This window comes from Rhynchophorus ferrugineus, unplaced genomic scaffold (genome assembly GCF_030347505.1).
Source record: "Rhynchophorus ferrugineus isolate W39M unplaced genomic scaffold, kcgeb_rfMv2 rfM2, whole genome shotgun sequence".
NCBI classification, from domain to species: Eukaryota; Metazoa; Arthropoda; class Insecta; order Coleoptera; family Curculionidae; genus Rhynchophorus; species Rhynchophorus ferrugineus.
In genome coordinates, this window is record NW_027472581.1 from 747,569 (window position 1) to 765,111 (window position 17,543).

General features: G+C 32.6%; 4 protein-coding genes and 1 long non-coding RNA gene across 7 annotated transcripts; 1 reads left to right on the forward strand and 4 right to left on the reverse strand.

The window, feature by feature from the left end:
- Positions 1–262: 262 nt before the first annotated feature.
- On the forward strand, positions 263–11,831 carry Sf3b1 (Splicing factor 3b subunit 1). Of its 3 annotated transcripts, XM_076395462.1 has the most exons (13): positions 263–417; positions 479–732; positions 791–917; positions 1,897–1,976; positions 2,502–2,690; positions 2,770–2,890; positions 5,103–6,548; positions 7,384–7,866; positions 7,921–8,107; positions 8,550–8,692; positions 8,753–9,223; positions 10,326–10,597; positions 11,499–11,831. In XM_076395462.1, exons 1-13 carry the CDS (start codon positions 393–395, stop codon positions 11,655–11,657), a joined length of 3,957 nt encoding a protein of 1,318 aa, XP_076251577.1. In that variant the 5' UTR covers positions 263–392; the 3' UTR covers positions 11,658–11,831. The 3 variants fall into 3 exon arrangements, with proteins under 3 accessions (XP_076251577.1, XP_076251578.1, XP_076251579.1); XM_076395464.1 differs by lacking the exons at positions 263–417; positions 479–732; positions 791–917 and adding exons at positions 1,320–1,383; positions 1,466–1,533; XM_076395463.1 differs by lacking the exons at positions 263–417; positions 479–732; positions 791–917 and adding an exon at positions 1,313–1,533.
- LOC143190912 (uncharacterized) lies at positions 9,370–9,746 on the reverse strand. The gene is made up of 2 exons (XR_013004345.1): positions 9,606–9,746; positions 9,370–9,486 (listed from the first exon to the last, which is right to left on the reverse strand). It is a non-coding gene; the product is annotated as an uncharacterized LOC143190912 (long non-coding RNA).
- Positions 11,832–12,118: 287 nt separating the features above from the next.
- LOC143190909 (EKC/KEOPS complex subunit TPRKB) lies at positions 12,119–13,221 on the reverse strand. The gene is made up of 2 exons (XM_076395515.1): positions 12,645–13,221; positions 12,119–12,270 (listed from the first exon to the last, which is right to left on the reverse strand). Exons 1-2 carry the CDS (start codon positions 13,128–13,130, stop codon positions 12,235–12,237), a joined length of 522 nt encoding a protein of 173 aa, XP_076251630.1. The 5' UTR covers positions 13,131–13,221; the 3' UTR covers positions 12,119–12,234.
- Positions 13,222–13,674: 453 nt separating this feature from the next.
- Positions 13,675–15,782, reverse strand: LOC143190904 (corepressor interacting with RBPJ 1). The gene is made up of 3 exons (XM_076395496.1): positions 15,452–15,782; positions 14,630–15,292; positions 13,675–14,566 (listed from the first exon to the last, which is right to left on the reverse strand). The coding sequence occupies exons 2-3, from the start codon at positions 14,859–14,861 to the stop codon at positions 13,818–13,820; spliced, it is 981 nt and encodes a 326-aa protein (XP_076251611.1). The 5' UTR covers positions 14,862–15,292; positions 15,452–15,782; the 3' UTR covers positions 13,675–13,817.
- Positions 15,783–15,938: 156 nt separating this feature from the next.
- Positions 15,939–16,867, reverse strand: LOC143190911 (acylphosphatase-2). The gene is made up of 3 exons (XM_076395518.1): positions 16,713–16,867; positions 16,527–16,653; positions 15,939–16,207 (listed from the first exon to the last, which is right to left on the reverse strand). Exons 1-3 carry the CDS (start codon positions 16,780–16,782, stop codon positions 16,093–16,095), a joined length of 312 nt encoding a protein of 103 aa, XP_076251633.1. The 5' UTR covers positions 16,783–16,867; the 3' UTR covers positions 15,939–16,092.
- Positions 16,868–17,543: the final 676 nt, after the last annotated feature.

The window sequence follows — 17,543 nt, forward strand, 5'->3', positions numbered from 1 at the left end:
CGCCCTCTACTTGTTATTCTTCTTCTCTACATATAGGAATTGGCTTTTGTATCGAGAGGAATCATATATTTAAGATTTTTTTATTACGATTTTTAAATTATTAAGGTTTGCTTTGAGTCATCTATAATATATATATTAAAATAATTATCTAACTTGCAAGTAAAATTTTGATGGAAGTGACAGATAAAATTGCCAAAGAATATTAGGTTATTATTGCATTGTCTTTCTCTTTTTAGTACACATCTAAATGCGTTGTCCTTTTCTATATTGTAATTATTGACATTTTTGTTATCTACTGTCGCCATTTTTGTGAATTCCGATTCAAAACTGTTCTTAAAGTTTTACTAGTAAAGTTAATGCAATTGATTCACTAAATATAATTTTTCCTAATCATGGATATACCGCGGACTCATGAAGGTAAAAGAAATCTTAATAAACACGTTATATATAGTATATGATATAAATGCGAATATTTCAGATATCGAAGCCCGAATTCGGGAACTACAAGACAAAAGGAAAGAACTCCCTGTGGAAAATTCGAAGGGAGTAGGGTTAGGTGAAAGTGGTTATTTCGATAGTGAGATTTATGATGGTAAAGATAAAAAGTATGAAGGATACGTAACATCTATAGCAGCAAATGACGAAGTTGATGAGGATGAAGAAGACGTTGGGTTTTCTCAGAAACGTCCGGGGCTTGGAGGTTCGGTTGCGTTGCTTAATAATGTGGCACAAGTAATATATTTTATGAGATGTCAGTGCTAAGCTGATTTAATATTAAATATTTTTTTAGAGTGAGAAAGATTATGATCCCTTTGCTGATCGAAGACGACCTACTATCGCAGACAGGGAAGATGAGTATAGGCAAAAACGAAGAAGGATGATTATATCACCTGAGCGTGTGGATCCTTTTGCTGATGGTAAGTAAAATCCTATTAATATATAATCCTATTATATATTAAGTTTAACTATTTTAATATAAGTATTCAGCTTTTATATTTTTATCACTATTAAAATGTGAGACATTTCTTTCCCCATATATCACAGATTTATGGTATAAATTATATCACTAGTTTTAGTGGTCTCATCAATTTGGTAATTACTTAATTATGTTTATATATTGTTATATTAATAATTTAAGTGTGGTGTATTTAAAAAAAATAGAATTTGTTAGCTTATCGATTAGATGAAATCTAATGATATAATTAATAATATATTTTGGGGTAATGATTGATACTGAGCGAATGTGGTGAGTGGTCAGAACAAGATTACGTTAAAGCAACAAAACTAATTACTCATTTTGTTCTTAATGGAGATCCAGATTTAGGCAAGACAAGATGAAGTAAGCACACGATGGAGAAACTCCACAAATATAAATACTGAGTGGTAAAAGTATTGCACATAAAAGTGTGAAAGAGAGTGTGTGTAATGTTCAGAAAATTATTAATTTACCCCAGCCTATTTCTAGGTTCAATTTGACCAATGAAGTAATTTGTTTTCGACGAAGCGCCAGTATGTGATGGACCACATTGCCATGTACGTATTTTATTTGTTCATTATATCCTCTATATAATTTTAACATTAACTTCAATGTAAATTGAAACAAATTAAGTTGTAATGTTGAAAAAGATATTTTTAATCTTGGGAATAAATTCAGGAGGATATGGTGTTTCAAATCACTGAAATTAACCAAACTGAAACAAAAAACCCATATGTATTGACACATATGATAAAATATTTTGTTTCCTGTTTAAACATAGGCGCCATAAGGTTTTTTGATTTAGTTTCTTAATAGATAGAAGACGAAAGTTAGATTTGCCCATATGGCTAATGATGAAGACTTAAAAGATTCGTGCTTCCAGTTACTAATGTGGCTTTTTGCTTTATGTGTTATTTCAGGCGGAAAAACACCTGATTTCAATGCTCGTAGCTATACACAGATTATGAAAGAGACCCTCCTGAAGAGCGAAGAAAATGAGGTAAGTTAGTAATTTATACTATCACTGAATTACTTAAATTTGTGTAAAAATTTGTAGTCGAATTATACAGGTCTAAAATAGTTTTAAATCAAAATCATGTTGGGAGACATATTCATTTCACATCCTTCAAAATGTATTAAATTCATGAATGATTCTCTGTTAAAAAATCTTTGAATCCAACATGACATGTTTGAATTTCAATGTACGTTCCCATAACTTTTACTGTTTAATGTAAGTTTCAATAGGAATGTTTTTTAATAAGCAAGTAATTCCAATATTTTCCCGCTTAAAAAGAGTTTATTTACAGTACATTATACATTCCTTAATTTCCATTTTCATATACATGTATATCATTTGCCCTAGTTATCATATGAGTATTAAATCAGCATACTGTTGTTTCCATATGCAACTTCTAGCGCTATTAATTGAATGTGCCGAATAGATCAAACAAGCAAATTAAGAATATGTTATAGAATATGGACATTCATATTCTCGATTTTAAAATGTTGTTTTTATTATATATAGCTAAGAAAGAAAATTTTGGAAAAAGCAAAAGATGGAAGCTTGAAAGTGCAAAACGGTGATTCTAAAAGTAGCCAGAAAAAGAGGGGAAGGTGGGATCAGACCGTCGAGGAATCCTTTGTACCGGCCAAAAAAAAGACGCTTTCCGTTACGACGAGCAGTACCGCTGCGACGCCGATTTGGGAGGGTGATGTAAGTACTGAACGAAGAGAGATTCGAATTTATGGTTTGGGATTAATGAATTAACGAGAACAACATATATTTTTTTTAGAAAACACCAGCAGATATTCGTTGGGATGAAACTCCAGGTCATAAAGGTAGTGAAACACCCGGGGCTACGCCCGGTCAATCCACCCGAATCTGGGATGCTACGCCAGGAGCGGCTACTCCAGGTATTTGTCTTCTTTTTTACTCCGTTAACCTCTCGTGTGCTAGATGACCTGCCCTATACTAGATGGGGTGTGGCATACCCTAGACTGTAAAATGTTATAAAATTTGTTTGCGAATATTATGCATCACGTTTAAATAAAAATCGGAAGTAATTAAACATTTTTTTATCAATTTTAATGACATTTTAAAAAAAACATATACACTCTCAAGAATAACCTTTTTTACCTTATGCGCTAAGTTTAAATTATTTATGTAATTATCATAATTGTTTTTAGTTAGGAATCAAAATAAATTTTAGAAAATGCATGAACTATGAATTAAACAATAATTCAATATAGTAATCACTAATTTTAATTGAGATCACTGGATTCCAAATGATTGCAGTCTTGACAATAAAAATCAACATCTTCCATACCTATTAGAGTATGACATTTTGTACAACTGTATTTAGTTCTTTTTGTCCTTATTTCAAGGGCATTTTTAGCATCTTTGCATCATATTAGGCTTTTTCGCAGGAGGTTCTTTTACATTTTCAGAATAATCTTCAAAGTATTTACTAATACTGTTGCGCAAGTCTTTTGGAAGCTTTTGATTTTGTCTTCTTGTTTACAAATGCTCTTTTATTGAAGAAGGGCCAAAATCGCGAATAAATTTTCCTCCCAAATTTGTTTTGCTCTTGTCTATCTCATTGTTAATATATAATCATATCATTTATTCCTGCATGATTGAGTAATGCAAAAAATATTGTTAGTGGCCTGTGTTTGGAATTTTGTCGAAAACCACTTTTGATCTGATTATAAAATGTTATCACAGCTGGTTTTCGTGCCTTTGGGACATAAGGTAATATAGTTACATCTTTTTGAAATCCAAAAACTAATGTATTTCGTTTATGATTTGTCTTGAAAACTGGCGGAATACAAGTTTTATTAGTGCGTAAAGTACCCACTACTGTAAGCTTGTAATTTCATAACTAGTAAAAATGTTGTCTATGGTAACATTCCTAAATGATTGTGATACACATTACACTAATCAATCCATAAGGTCGAAAAGCTTGTTGCTTGCAGCGAAATGGCTATTTTCTGGCTGTTTCCCACAATGTATTTTTATATTTAGACTGTAAAACCTTTTGCTATTCATCAAAACATTCATTTTAATACCGTACTTCACCGTCTTGGAAGGAATGTACTGGTGGAAGGCACATCGCCCTCTAAAAATAACTAGTTCTTCATCCATTTTTATAAAAAATGCAAAAATGTTTCTTACTGGAGCTAAACGATCTTGTTTCGTATACTTGCACTGTCGAATCCCAACCCGTTCAACAAGAAAGACAATCATTTTCTACACATTGTATCTCGAAAATGTTAATCCCAGTGTCATCAGTGGTCCATAATTCTGTTGTACTGTAGCAACCAGAGCGCGCCAAGCCTGATATAAAGATGAATCCAAATAGTGCTTTCATCCCTTCCTTTGCTGTCTCTGTTTGTTGATGAACACTGCTGCTTTGCGTATTTTCTCGTTAGTGCAATTCACAATTTCGCCAATCATATCATCCGAAATAAATAAACTAAAACACTGACAACAAGAAGTCACCTCTTCTTGCCTTTAGCAACCGTTTTTACACCTGGCAAATTTGTAATATTTTCAGTTCTACGAATATTGCTTCTGTATGAGTCTTTTTGTCATTTTTGTACCATTTTTACCTATATATATGAAGCGTTTGTTTAGCGTAGTTCTGAAACTAGTATGTCATCATTATCCACCTCAAAACAAGGCAATTCATGCATGGATTTCGGTGTTTGTGGTACTTTGGATGCTGAAGTGATCGGAATCATAGTTCAAGAATCTGTAACAATTAGTAATAATATAAACTACGTAAACAAATTAAAACAAAACAAAAAAACTGAAATTATGAGACATAGCGCTTTAACTACGAGCCGTACGTGGTGGGGTGTGTAACTTGCTTGGCGGTAGCCACACGACTAACCTAATGACTCAAATCGGAGCGGCAACGTCGCATCTCCAACTACTCAGAACGTCTACTACCACACTTTTTAAATTTTACAGTTAAATTAACAGTTACGAGGAATTTTTAAGGACTAGGGTATGTCATACCTCACATGGTATACCGAAGGTTAAGCGAGTATTAATTCCATACTATTTTTATACACTTATTGGAATGCAACGTTTAGTTTATATACATTCGTGATTTTACAGGAAGAGAAACTCCAGCTCACGATAAGGTTTCAACGAGAAGAAATCGTTGGGACGAAACGCCGAAAACCGAAAGAGACACTCCTGGTCACTCCAGTGGCTGGGCGGAAACGCCCAGAACCGACAGGGCGGGCGCGGATCTCATACAAGAGACTCCCACACCGGGAGCATCGAAACGCAGATCCAGATGGGACGAGACGCCCTCCGCGGCAACGCCCTCCCAAGCCACGATGACACCAGGAGCCATGACGCCCCAAACCCCACACGGCACGCCCGGACACGCAACTCCCATGCTGACGCCGGGGGGATCAACTCCCGTCGGTAACAAGGCTATGGCCATGTCCACTCCCACTCCCGGTCATCTGGCTTCGATGACGCCGGAACAGCTTCAAGCCTACAGATGGGAACGGGAAATCGACGAGAGAAATCGGCCGTATTCGGATGAAGAACTCGACGCGATGTTCCCGCCCGGTTACAAAGTGCTGCCGCCTCCCGCTGGCTATATACCTATACGCACACCGGCTAGGAAACTAACCGCCACTCCCACTCCCCTGATGGGTCAAACTCCCGCAGGGTTCTTCATCCAGACCGAGGACAAAAGCGCGAAATACCTCGACAACCAACCGAAAGGCCAGAATCTGCCGTTCATGAAACCGGAAGACGCCCAGTATTTCGATAAGCTCCTGGTGGATGTCGACGAGGAGGCTTTGAGCCCGGAGGAGCAAAAAGAGAGGAAAATAATGAAGCTGCTGTTGAAGATCAAGAACGGCACCCCGCCAATGCGGAAAGCAGCCCTAAGACAGATCACGGATAAGGCCCGAGAATTCGGCGCTGGCCCGCTATTCAACCAAATCCTTCCGCTCCTTATGAGTCCTACGCTGGAAGACCAAGAACGTCATTTACTGGTGAAGGTCATCGATAGGATCTTGTACAAGTTGGACGATTTGGTACGACCGTACGTGCATAAAATACTCGTGGTGATCGAGCCCCTCTTGATCGATGAAGATTACTACGCTCGCGTGGAAGGTCGTGAAATTATTTCCAATCTGGCGAAAGCGGCAGGCTTGGCGACAATGATTTCCACTATGAGGCCGGATATCGACAACATCGACGAATACGTCAGGAACACCACCGCCAGGGCTTTTGCTGTCGTCGCTTCCGCTTTAGGTATCCCCTCTCTGTTGCCTTTTTTGAAAGCCGTCTGCCGTTCTAAGAAATCCTGGCAAGCTCGTCACACCGGTATAAAAATTGTACAACAGATCGCCATTTTGATGGGCTGTGCCATATTGCCTCATTTAAGATCTCTAGTTGAGATCATCGAGCACGGGCTTGTTGACGAACAACAGAAGGTCAGGACGATAACTGCTCTAGGTATTGCCGCCTTAGCCGAGGCCGCAACTCCATATGGTATTGAGAGTTTTGATTCAGTCTTGAAACCCCTCTGGAAAGGTAAGTGTTTAACGAGATACCCTAGTCTAGATATATTTTTTTCAATGCAGTAAACAATATAAACAATAAACTTTTATCACCACATAATTATTGACTTTTCAAGAACATGAATGAGTCCTGAAGACTCTTATAAACTGTTATTTTGTGTCTCCAGTTTTTACAACTTTCATTCTTTTTCAAATCATTCATTAATTCTTTCTCTTCTTATTTTATTAATTTTTTTAACTTCATTCTTGTATTTCCTGTATTTCATTTCTTGTATTTATATTATTGATTTCTGTTAAAATTCCTTAGTATGTTCTGATTTTTTTTGTATTAGCTCTATAACCAACTTTTCGCTCTTTACCCTTTCCTATAGTTCTCCAATATTTCTCTGATTCATATAATTTCGATTCTTTTTAATTTTGATTAATTTTTTATCTAAATTACTTTTTCTCTATTGATGGAACTAAAAGATTGTTCAAAATATGCAGTATCATTGATTTATCCCCTCAATTAATAACTTCTTATTTTCAGTTTCACCCCTTAGTATTCATTTCATTATTTCTCTGTAATTACTGCATTTTATTGATTTCTAATCGTCACTATTTATTAGAAGGACTATAGTCTACTATTTATAGTTAGTTTTTCTCCTTTCGAGCTAATTTGGATGTCGCGTCACTCAATAGCTATAAATATGTTTGAAAAAACATTTTAAGGATGTATTCTTAAATATTCAAAAGTTGAAAATATGCAAACAGAAAAACGGATTTTTTCAGATTCTAGATCAAAATATTGACCTAAAACTGTATTGGCTTGTATTATGGAACCATTTTTAATGATTATTTAATTTCAGGTATCAGAACTCATCGCGGTAAAGGCTTGGCTGCCTTCTTAAAAGCTATTGGGTACTTAATCCCTCTTATGGACGCCGAATACGCCAACTATTACACCAGGGAAGTGATGTTGATTTTGATCCGAGAATTCCAGTCCCCAGACGAAGAGATGAAAAAGATTGTATTGAAAGTAGTTAAGCAATGTTGCTCGACCGACGGTGTGGAGGCTCAGTACATCAAAGAAGAAATATTGCCGCAGTTCTTCAAACATTTCTGGAATCATCGCATGGCATTAGACAGGCATAATTATCGGCAATTGGTGGATACCACTGTCGAAATAGCCAATAAAGTTGGTGCTTCGGAGATCATTAACCGAATAGTGGATGATTTAAAAGACGAGAATGAAGCGTACAGGAAAATGGTGATGGAGAGTATCGAAAAAATCATGGGTAACTTAGGAGCAGCTGATATTGACTCCCGCTTGGAGGAACAACTTATTGATGGTCTGATGTTTCCATATCTGTAGTAATTTTGTTTTAAACGAGTAATGCTTTTAGGTATTTTGTATGCTTTCCAAGAACAAACGACCGAGGATGTGGTGATGCTTAATGGCTTCGGTACTATAGTTAATCAGTTGGGAAAAAGGGTGAAGCCGTATCTACCCCAAATTTGCGGTACTATCCTGTGGAGGTTAAATAACAAATCGGCTAAAGTACGACAGCAGGCTGCAGATTTGATTTCAAGGTATTTTTGTTAAAATTGTAGTGTTTTTCTATTAGATAGTAACATAATTTTTTCTTCAACACAAAAATATTGATCCATAAAAGCAAAGAAAATATTAATGTCATCCTTGAAGTTCGAAAATCAACTGGTTTTCTTCAATAAGTTAGGTCAAAAGAAAAATAAATATTCTTATTTGTAGAATTTTGCATTCCGATATAAACAGATTTTTAATGTTTTTTTATTAATTATTATCCGGATTAAATATGGATTTTAGGCAAATTTATACTCTGTCCATATTTCACACACACTTATTTTGTCTTCAAAGTTATGGGGAATTTTGCATATTATTGAAATAAATTCACAAATACTTTAAATCCATATCGAAAACTTAATTAAAAAAAACTGGAATACCTTTTACAAGAACCTATTATTTTCAAATACCAATTATTGTCTTTTTTTGTAGAATTGCGGTAGTGATGAAGACATGCCAGGAGGAAAAACTGATGGGACATTTAGGCGTGGTACTATATGAATATTTAGGAGAAGAATATCCTGAGGTTTTAGGTTCAATTCTTGGCGCCTTAAAAGCTATAGTGAATGTTATTGGTGAGCTTGTTATTCCCACTCGATTATCATAACAGTATCGTTATCTGCTTTTATTTTCAGGCATGACAAAGATGACTCCGCCTATTAAAGACCTGTTGCCCCGTTTAACACCGATTCTGAAAAATCGACACGAAAAAGTACAGGAGAATTGCATAGATCTGGTGGGACGTATCGCAGACAGAGGTCCAGAATACGTATCGGCCAGGGAATGGATGAGAATATGCTTCGAATTGCTGGAATTGTTGAAGGCGCACAAAAAAGCCATCCGCAGAGCCACAGTAAACACCTTCGGTTATATCGCCAAAGCCATCGGTCCCCATGACGTCTTGGCTACATTGCTGAATAACTTGAAGGTTCAGGAACGTCAGAACAGAGTATGCACGACCGTGGCCATAGCTATCGTTGCGGAAACTTGTTCTCCTTTTACAGTATTACCGGCCTTGATGAACGAATACAGAGTTCCGGAGCTTAATGTACAGAATGGTGTTCTAAAGTCGATGTCGTTTTTGTTTGAATATATTGGAGAAATGGGTAAGTAATTTTTTTTGTTATTTACCCTGTTTTTATCATTGTTTTCAAATCTAGGGATACTTGTATTGTTTTACTATTATTATTGGATTGGGGAAAAGTATTTTCGGTGTTATTTCAAAGGGAATTTATATAAATTTCATCACAAGTTTTAAATGTACACAAAGTATATTTATCTACCGTCTTATTCATATTTAAATTAGATATAAATTCTTACAGTTACCTTAACATATAGTAGGCTTTTCAGAGCTATAAAAGTGAATAGGCTAAAAAAAATTAGAACTCTTAGATATACAAGAAATTCCCATAGTATCTTATTAAACAGCAGTATATATTAATATACATAGTTCGCATATTATACAGCTAGTTTTTCTTGCGTACTTACATTTTCTTTGGATGCTTTTTCTGTGCCATTCCTATTCTTCTTTCTCCTCCCTTTCCCAATTTTCTCTAGTTTCTTTAATGAAGCCTTTTTTGTTTCGTCGTTAGAGATGTTAAAAATTTAACTTCATCATTTTCCACTTTGTCCTCGGTTAAGATTAGATGTTTGTTGGTTTCTGAAGTTGTCATACTGTTTTCTTAGAGCCAAACCGTCTTCAAGCATCTGTGCAACTAATGATTTCTGATCCATTATAGATGCACTTTCCAAAGATCTGGCTGCACTCATTGATAAACTATACATTGAATACTCTTATTTGTATTGATGTGTTCCCATTTATTGCATTTCATACATCTTACGTTTCGAACTTGAATACCAAAACTCTAATTTCCTAATCACCTTTACAGTTACTTTCTCTTAGAGCATTATTTCTTTGCCATTTGAATTTGCAGTCTGGTTCATCACCTACTCTTTCTCTCTCTTTTCTTGGGCCTAATATGAAAAAGTTGATTAAACATTATTCAATTTAATAATATAAGGTATAATTACCTGGAGGCGGTTACCTGGACTCTATCAATTTCGCACTGCAGACTAGGGTATTAAGAATTTAGCTGACTAAGAAAAAAATCTTTTCACTCACCGAATATTAACCTTTAATAATGTTGTCATATAAATCGATGCCAACTGCAAAATAATGTTCTACGTATATGTGCATTGCATTTTCAGGCAAAGACTATATTTATGCCGTGGTACCTTTATTGGAAGATGCTTTAATGGATCGAGATCTGGTTCATAGACAAACAGCTTGCGCGGCCATTAAACACATGGCGTTGGGAGTTTACGGATTCGGATGTGAAGACGCGCTTGTTCATCTATTGAATTATGTGTGGCCCAACATATTTGAAACCAGTCCACATCTTGTACAGGCCTTTATGGACGCGATAGAAGGAATGAGAGTCGCTCTTGGACCAATTAAGATTCTACAATATACTTTACAGGTAAGGTGTTAATTTATTAAATACTATTATAAAGTAACATATTTAAAAGTTCAATTATTCATTATATCAGCCATAAGTTCACGTAGGTGAGAATGTAATCTACCATATTTAAATGAACGTCTTAATAATCAAAACTGAATGACAAAAAAGAGAAGTGCTACATTAAACAAATGAACACTTAAGTTTAGTCTTTCCAATAGACCAGCCAATGCATGTTATCAAAATTTATAACGCAACGTTGCCGTACCAAATTTAAATTTTTGTTTATTTTGACTCTGACAACAAAGTGCTAATGTATAAAATAATGAAACAAAAATTACGTTTATAAAATATAACTTATGTTAACATTATCTGATTTCATATAATGTATATTTATTGATGGAGTTAAATTACAGTTAAACAGCCACAATAGTTTGTAGGTTGGAGTTGTTTTATTATACTTACATTGACAAATGACAACGCTGTCGACTGACAGCTAAGACAAATCGAATTTTATAGACCCATTTATATACATGTTTGGACGCATCAACCTTTTTTCTGTCACTTTTTAATTATAGTAATGTTAATTGGTAAAATGGAAAAGACAAATGCTCCGAGTTTAAAAGTTATTTTATGTTTTTTTAAACTTAATTTGGCAATACGCTCGACGGTGTGTTTTGGAAGGACTATCTTACTGTATTTTTCTATTATATAGTATATCCAACTTATTCTACAGATTTAGTTTATGAAACAAAGATACTGCTACAGAGGAATATTTTGAAGATCATTCACAAAACCCTTACAGTGATGTATACTTGAATGTATTAATGACAATTCGTTATTTTACATTCTTTAGTTTGTAATTTATTATTTTATCACATATCTGTTAATCCTAGTGATCAAATTTAATTTTCTATTGCAGGGATTATTTCATCCAGCTAGGAAGGTTCGTGACGTCTATTGGAAGATATATAACTCATTGTACATCGGCGGACAGGACGCTTTAGTTGCCGGCTATCCAAGAATTGCAAATGATCCGAAAAACCAGTACATTAGATATGAACTTGATTATGTTTTATAGATGTAATGTTTACCAGTTTATTTAAAATGTTATCAGAATCAGATCGGTTGTCTGTATTTTAACTATTATGTCATGTTTTTTTTTAAAAAACGAAAACCAGAGGATAGTGTTCCACTAATAGTTGCTTATATGATACACTAGTGTTTTTTATTTCAATAAAGAATTTAAAGAGGACTTGGTCTTTAGTTATTGTTCAAAACGTTTGTAATTAAAAAGTTATGTATGTGTATAAAATAAAAAAAAATGGATAAAAAAATATTTTTTTTATGTTTAAAAAAACTGTTCATATAAAATAAAACTATAATTAGTGAAAACATGTTTGATATATAAATCTTGGCTCTCGGGCTGTCCTCTTCTACATTTTTAAAGCAACAATCTTAGGCTATTAAGCTACAAAAATAAGCAGAAGTGAAATGGTGCCAAATCTGGCGATTAAGAGGTCACTGTATCATTGTTATGGTTAATCAAAGAACCCTACTGTTCCCAGTGTAAATATTCATAACATTAATTGACTTGTAAAAATCTTATCTTGATTTTGGCTTCATCATTACACAACTAATAAAGGTGTTTTCTTTCACTATCGTTCTTGTTCAAATACTTTACATACCTTTTCCTGTAAATTGTGTAGTTAATGTCATATTTGGATATTAAATGATTTAATAAATATACTAATGTAATAACTTAATATGACTAAATTGGTATAAGTATATGGTATGGTATAAGAAATTATATTCTATTAATTTCTTTTTAATACATAATATTTACATCAGGTACCTATATATATATATATACATTTTTCTAAATTAATGAATATTATATTCATTAAAAAATATCACATATATTAATGTGTTATTGTCTTTTTAAGTTTTAGTAAAAAAAAAGTAATTATACCTGTCACAATAACAAATATTAAATTAGACCCAACAATCAAGGGTAAAATAAAATTAAACAAATTATAATTTATTCTTTAATTGCAATCTTACTTACAATTGAATCTAACACATCTACGCTCTGATATTCTTTTTCATTAATTTTATATATCTTTTTAATTGCTTGAATATCATTTATACAGCTTAATTCGAAAATATCAAGAACATCTCCTTCTATCCTATCAAATATACTGTTGGCATTCGTTTGTTTATCCTTTGGTGTTAATGTTACTACTAATATATTCTCATCACTATCGGAAACACCAAATGTTTGTAAACTTTGTGTAATATTAGTGGAAAGTGACAGATTGAATAATAGTTCTGTGTAAATACTTTTGGTTGTTCTCTTCTTACTGACCAAAGTTTTATTTGCAGCTATAACTATTTGAAACGGATGGAATATAAAACTAGGTTTTATTAAACAACATTCCAAATTTCCGCTCATAACATCCTTTCTCAGCGTAGCAGTATTTTTAACATTTTGATATAATTGCATTGACACTACCATATTCGTTATAGGATCTAATTCAACCATATAAGCCATTTTTAATGATATAAAAAATCGAACTGACTTTAAATTATTTAAGTACAACCAAGGTTAGCTTGTAAACAGCACGATGTCTGCACTATTGTAATTTTCAAATAGGCATTTGTAATTAACAAGTAAATAATATTGTCATTGTACTATTATTTAAAACAATTGTATTGTTTAATGTATTTATTAATTTTAGTAATTCATATTTATATCATGTTATATAATATAAAGTAAAATAACATCAACAAATACACGTAAAGATATTTTTTTAAACAATGTAAATATTTCAGACCATAAAAGTGTGATAATATTAAAGTTGTTTTATTTGAACTTGTGACTTTTTACTGAACTTGTGATTGATTAATAGATTTAATCCTAATATCCCGGAAATAAACTGATTCTCGGAACTGGTTGACTTGGTGGCCCACAAAACACTGAAAATAGTCTATTTTGCGTGGTGGACCAACAGACGAGGAGGTCATGAATTTTGGACCAGTTTTTACAATAATTTTTTACCTTAATGGAATTTTATCCACTAAGAAAAAAGACAAAATCAAATATTTTATATTTATCTCAAAAACATGGTTCCACAATACATAAGTATATAGAAATAAAAGTTACATTTAATAATATTATATATTATTGATTTAATATCAATTAAATAGATATTTTTATTTTAAAAATCTAGCCTAACAATTATTTTCTATATCTCTTTGAACTATATCTATCACCACTATCTGATCTTCGCTTCCTATCTTTCCTTTCTTTACTCGATGACCTTTTACTTTTGGTTTCTTTTCTGGGATGCCTATCCCTACTTCTTGATCGGTGCCTTCGATGATTTTTAGAGTCTTCCTCACTACTGTAATCAATCTTGATCTCTTTTTTAAAACTCTTTTTGTTTTTGTATTTTTTCGGCCTCTCCTGATCACTGTCGTCCTCGCTACTATTGGATTTACTTTTTTTGTGCTTTTCCTTCTCTTCTTTCTTTTCTCTTTTTTCAATTTTCTCCAATTTCTTTAATAAAGCCTTCTTTTGTTTCGTTGTTAGAGATGATAAAAATTTAACTTCATCATTTTCATCTTCGTCCTCGCTTAAGAGTAGATGTTTGTTAGCCTCTGCAGTATTTACATGTTGTTTTTTTAGAGCCAAACCATCTTCAAGCATCTGCGCAACTAATGATTTCTGATCCATGATAGATGCACTTTCCAAAGATCGGGCTGCACTCATTGATAAACTATACATTGGACACTCTTTATCTGTATTGATGTGTCCCCATTTGTGGCATTTTATGCATCTTACATTGCGAACTTGAATACCAAAAGGTTGATCTCTAATTTCCTGATCACCTTTACAGTAACTTTCTCTTGGAGCATTATACTTTCTTTGCCATTCGAATTTGTACTCTGGTTCATCATCTTCCTTTTCTCTCTCTTTCCTTGCGCCTAAAATAAAATAAACAAAGTTAATTAAACATAGTTGGATTTAATAATATGAGGAATAATTACCTGGAGGGGGTTCATACATGAAATTAACTGCAAGTTTATCTTTACTCTCTTTGCTCAGCATTGCTTTATTATCATGTAGATCTTGTTCTTTTTCATACTGCTGTCGAAGTTCCTCCTGTTTCTTTTTATATGCCTCTGCTTTCTGTTCTGCCATCCATACCCGCTTTAAGTTGTCCCTCGATGCGGGATGAAAGAACTTTTTACACATGTAATTATTAAATCCTTTACCCATTTTGAATTGTTATTTTGCTCTAAATATCAAATATATTCAACAACAATATTACAATAAAGTTACGTCAAATGACTGAAATGACAACCCATAGAAAAAAATTGACAAACTGACAAGAGCAGGTTAGAACATACACTAATATACAATGTTGTGGATTGAGAACGTCTTTCAGTTTTATATATTGCTTTATCACACTATTTACATATATTGTTTTATTATATTATTTATATATATTGCTTAATTATACTTTTTATATATATTATTGTATTAGACTATTTATATAGTATGGTTTGATTATATACCGTTTTATAATTTTAAATTACTTAATTTCAAATGTTTATGAAAATCACTACTACTCTTTGAGGGATTTAGAAAAAAAAAATTTTTTTAGGCTATTTCACTATTTTTATTTTTTCTTAAAAATATCGATATATCTTTTTGTAAAATATCTGTTTTTTTATACCTATTGAAAAAAATATCCATATTTTATTCCTACGACATATCGATATTTTTTAAAAAAAATCGAAAAGGATATATCGATATTTGTTTAATCTCGATATATCGAAATGTCGATATTTTTTTCGGTGATCAACATTCCTAGGACTAATCCGAAATAAATTTCAGAGAAGCTATGTAGCATATTTGAACAACAATACTGGTGATTAGCATTTTGGGTTGGCAACACTTTCAATTATCATTTGACACAAGTGACAGACTACCGGATGGCGCGAAAAATGTTGAAGCTTTAAAACTTTAAATATAGGGGCGCTATATGCAGATAAAATTTAATTGTAAAAGTTGAAAAGATGCAACACTGATATTTAAGAAACAATTTAAATTGTTACCATGTTGGATATTCGTGAACATGATATTTCAAGTTCAACACGAATTAGTTGAAATTGATTTCGGATCGTCTTCACCAATCAATTATTTTTTTGTTTGTTTTGACTTCAGAACACAGGGCTTAGAGATATGTTGCATTTTTTATTATCGTGGAAACTTTAATGCTAAATAATTGTTAATTTCGCCCGTGATTATATTCTTGATTAAAAGTCATTGTTAAATAATAAAAACACAGACAGTTATTAGAAATATATTAATATGATATCGATAAGTTAATACAAATATTTACAATATAAAGTGCAATAATCGAATTAAAAACTAAAAAACAACCGTAAGAAAAAATAAAGAAGCGACAATTAGATGTATCTCTCTAATATATATACAAATTATTTTAAAATCTGATGCTAAAATTAGTGTAATCTGGCTTCGCCAACATCTGCCAGTTCATCAAATCGCATCGTTCCACTTTACAACCTGGCGAACCTGTATTCGACAGCCAATATATTCTAAAAATAAAATTAATGTTAAAACGTTCGCAAATCGTAGTAAAAACCATGATCGAAATATATTTATTGGATAGTTTTATATTAATTTATGCAGGTGTCAACTCAATGTTTGATTTTTCAAGGAATTATCACCCTAGCGGATGTTGATAATGTAATATTAACATTTGAATAAATAAATAAATCCTTATAATGGCGTATATTTGAAATAATAAAGAATAATTGATAAAAACAAATTTGCGAAATAATACACAACTTAGTGATTAGTGATAACGGTTTCAATAAATGCAAATTATAATTAATGATTGCCTTGTAGACTTACATTTGTTCCACTCGTGACTTTTTTCCCTGAAGTTTTCCGGCTATAGTGCCCTTTTTCGTATTTTTGATCCAACCCATGACACACTGCTGTTCGCATAACTCCTTGCAATATTTTGTAAACGAGCAACCTTTAACATTACGGAATATCGCTAATTTATTCCTTAATGTAAATCGTTATCATACTCACCCTGAACCTTACCGAATACTTCGAATTCGACCGAAACGTTGGGATCAATATTAATTGCGTTACCCTCCATTTCGAGGCGCTTTACTTAAAACGTAGTGTACAATTGTTAATTGTCGATTAATCGGTTTGAGTTATAATTAAACCAAAACAAGGTAGTCGTTAAGTTGCGACTGAAATGTTAGGGATTCTTTGGACGTAGGCATACATTTCGCTTAAAGGACAAATAAACAAAGTATTAACTTTAACCGAAACTTTATTTGATAAATTCCACTTCTTATAATTTTACAAGAATAAATTGTTTATAAGCTGGTTTTTGTATAGTAAATCATATATATATATATATATATATATATATATATATATATATATATATATATATATATATCCATAATAAGTTATAGATAATTAATGATTTATAACAGCCATTTAACAAAAACATCAAATTTTTCTCTGAATCATTGTTATTATAAGACAATTCATTATATAATTTTGCATAATACATTTAATGATGATTGAATATAATAGTCGTATTTATTTACTTCCGACCTAAGAATTTTACATTAATATCTTTTTAAATATGCATTTAAAATCAATTATATTCAAAAGGATTATAACTTTCAAATACTAATGGTAAATAGTTTGCGTTATCGCGGTAAAACTATTTATATTGCGAATACATAACGCTAATTACTTGAGTCGGATATCTAGTAACATCATGAAACAACCCTAGTCACCAATATCCGAAAATCTAGGGGGTTGAAAAGTGCTCAGAGCGTCTATATTGGAGGTCAAAAATATAGGGATTTTTAAAATCATATAAAAAAAATTTAT

Excerpts from the sequence above, each read along its gene's own strand:
- Sf3b1 (XM_076395462.1), top strand. The coding sequence starts at position 393 with ATGGATATACCGCGGACTCATGAAG. Across the intron at positions 6,549-7,383 it reads CTTGAAACCCCTCTGGAAAG|GTATCAGAACTCATCGCGGT; the intron begins GTAAGTGTTTAA and ends ATTTAATTTCAG. Across the intron at positions 7,867-7,920 it reads GGAGGAACAACTTATTGATG|GTATTTTGTATGCTTTCCAA; the intron begins GTCTGATGTTTC and ends TAATGCTTTTAG.
- LOC143190909 (XM_076395515.1), bottom strand. The coding sequence starts at position 13,130 with ATGGCTTATATGGTTGAATTAGATCCTATAACGAATATGGTAGTGTCA. Across the intron at positions 12,271-12,644 it reads TAGATGTGTTAGATTCAATT|GAAAAGGTATGTAAAGTATT; the intron begins GTAAGTAAGATT and ends CACAATTTACAG.
- LOC143190904 (XM_076395496.1), bottom strand. The coding sequence starts at position 14,861 with ATGGGTAAAGGATTTAATAATTACATGTGTAAAAAGTTCTTTCATCCC. Across the intron at positions 14,567-14,629 it reads CATGTATGAACCCCCTCCAG|GCGCAAGGAAAGAGAGAGAA; the intron begins GTAATTATTCCT and ends ATTTTATTTTAG.
- LOC143190911 (XM_076395518.1), bottom strand. The coding sequence starts at position 16,782 with ATGGAGGGTAACGCAATTAATATTGATCCCAACGTTTCGGTCGAATTC. Across the intron at positions 16,654-16,712 it reads AGTATTCGGTAAGGTTCAGG|GTTGCTCGTTTACAAAATAT; the intron begins GTGAGTATGATA and ends GTAATGTTAAAG. Across the intron at positions 16,208-16,526 it reads AAGTCACGAGTGGAACAAAT|AATATATTGGCTGTCGAATA; the intron begins GTAAGTCTACAA and ends TTTTATTTTTAG.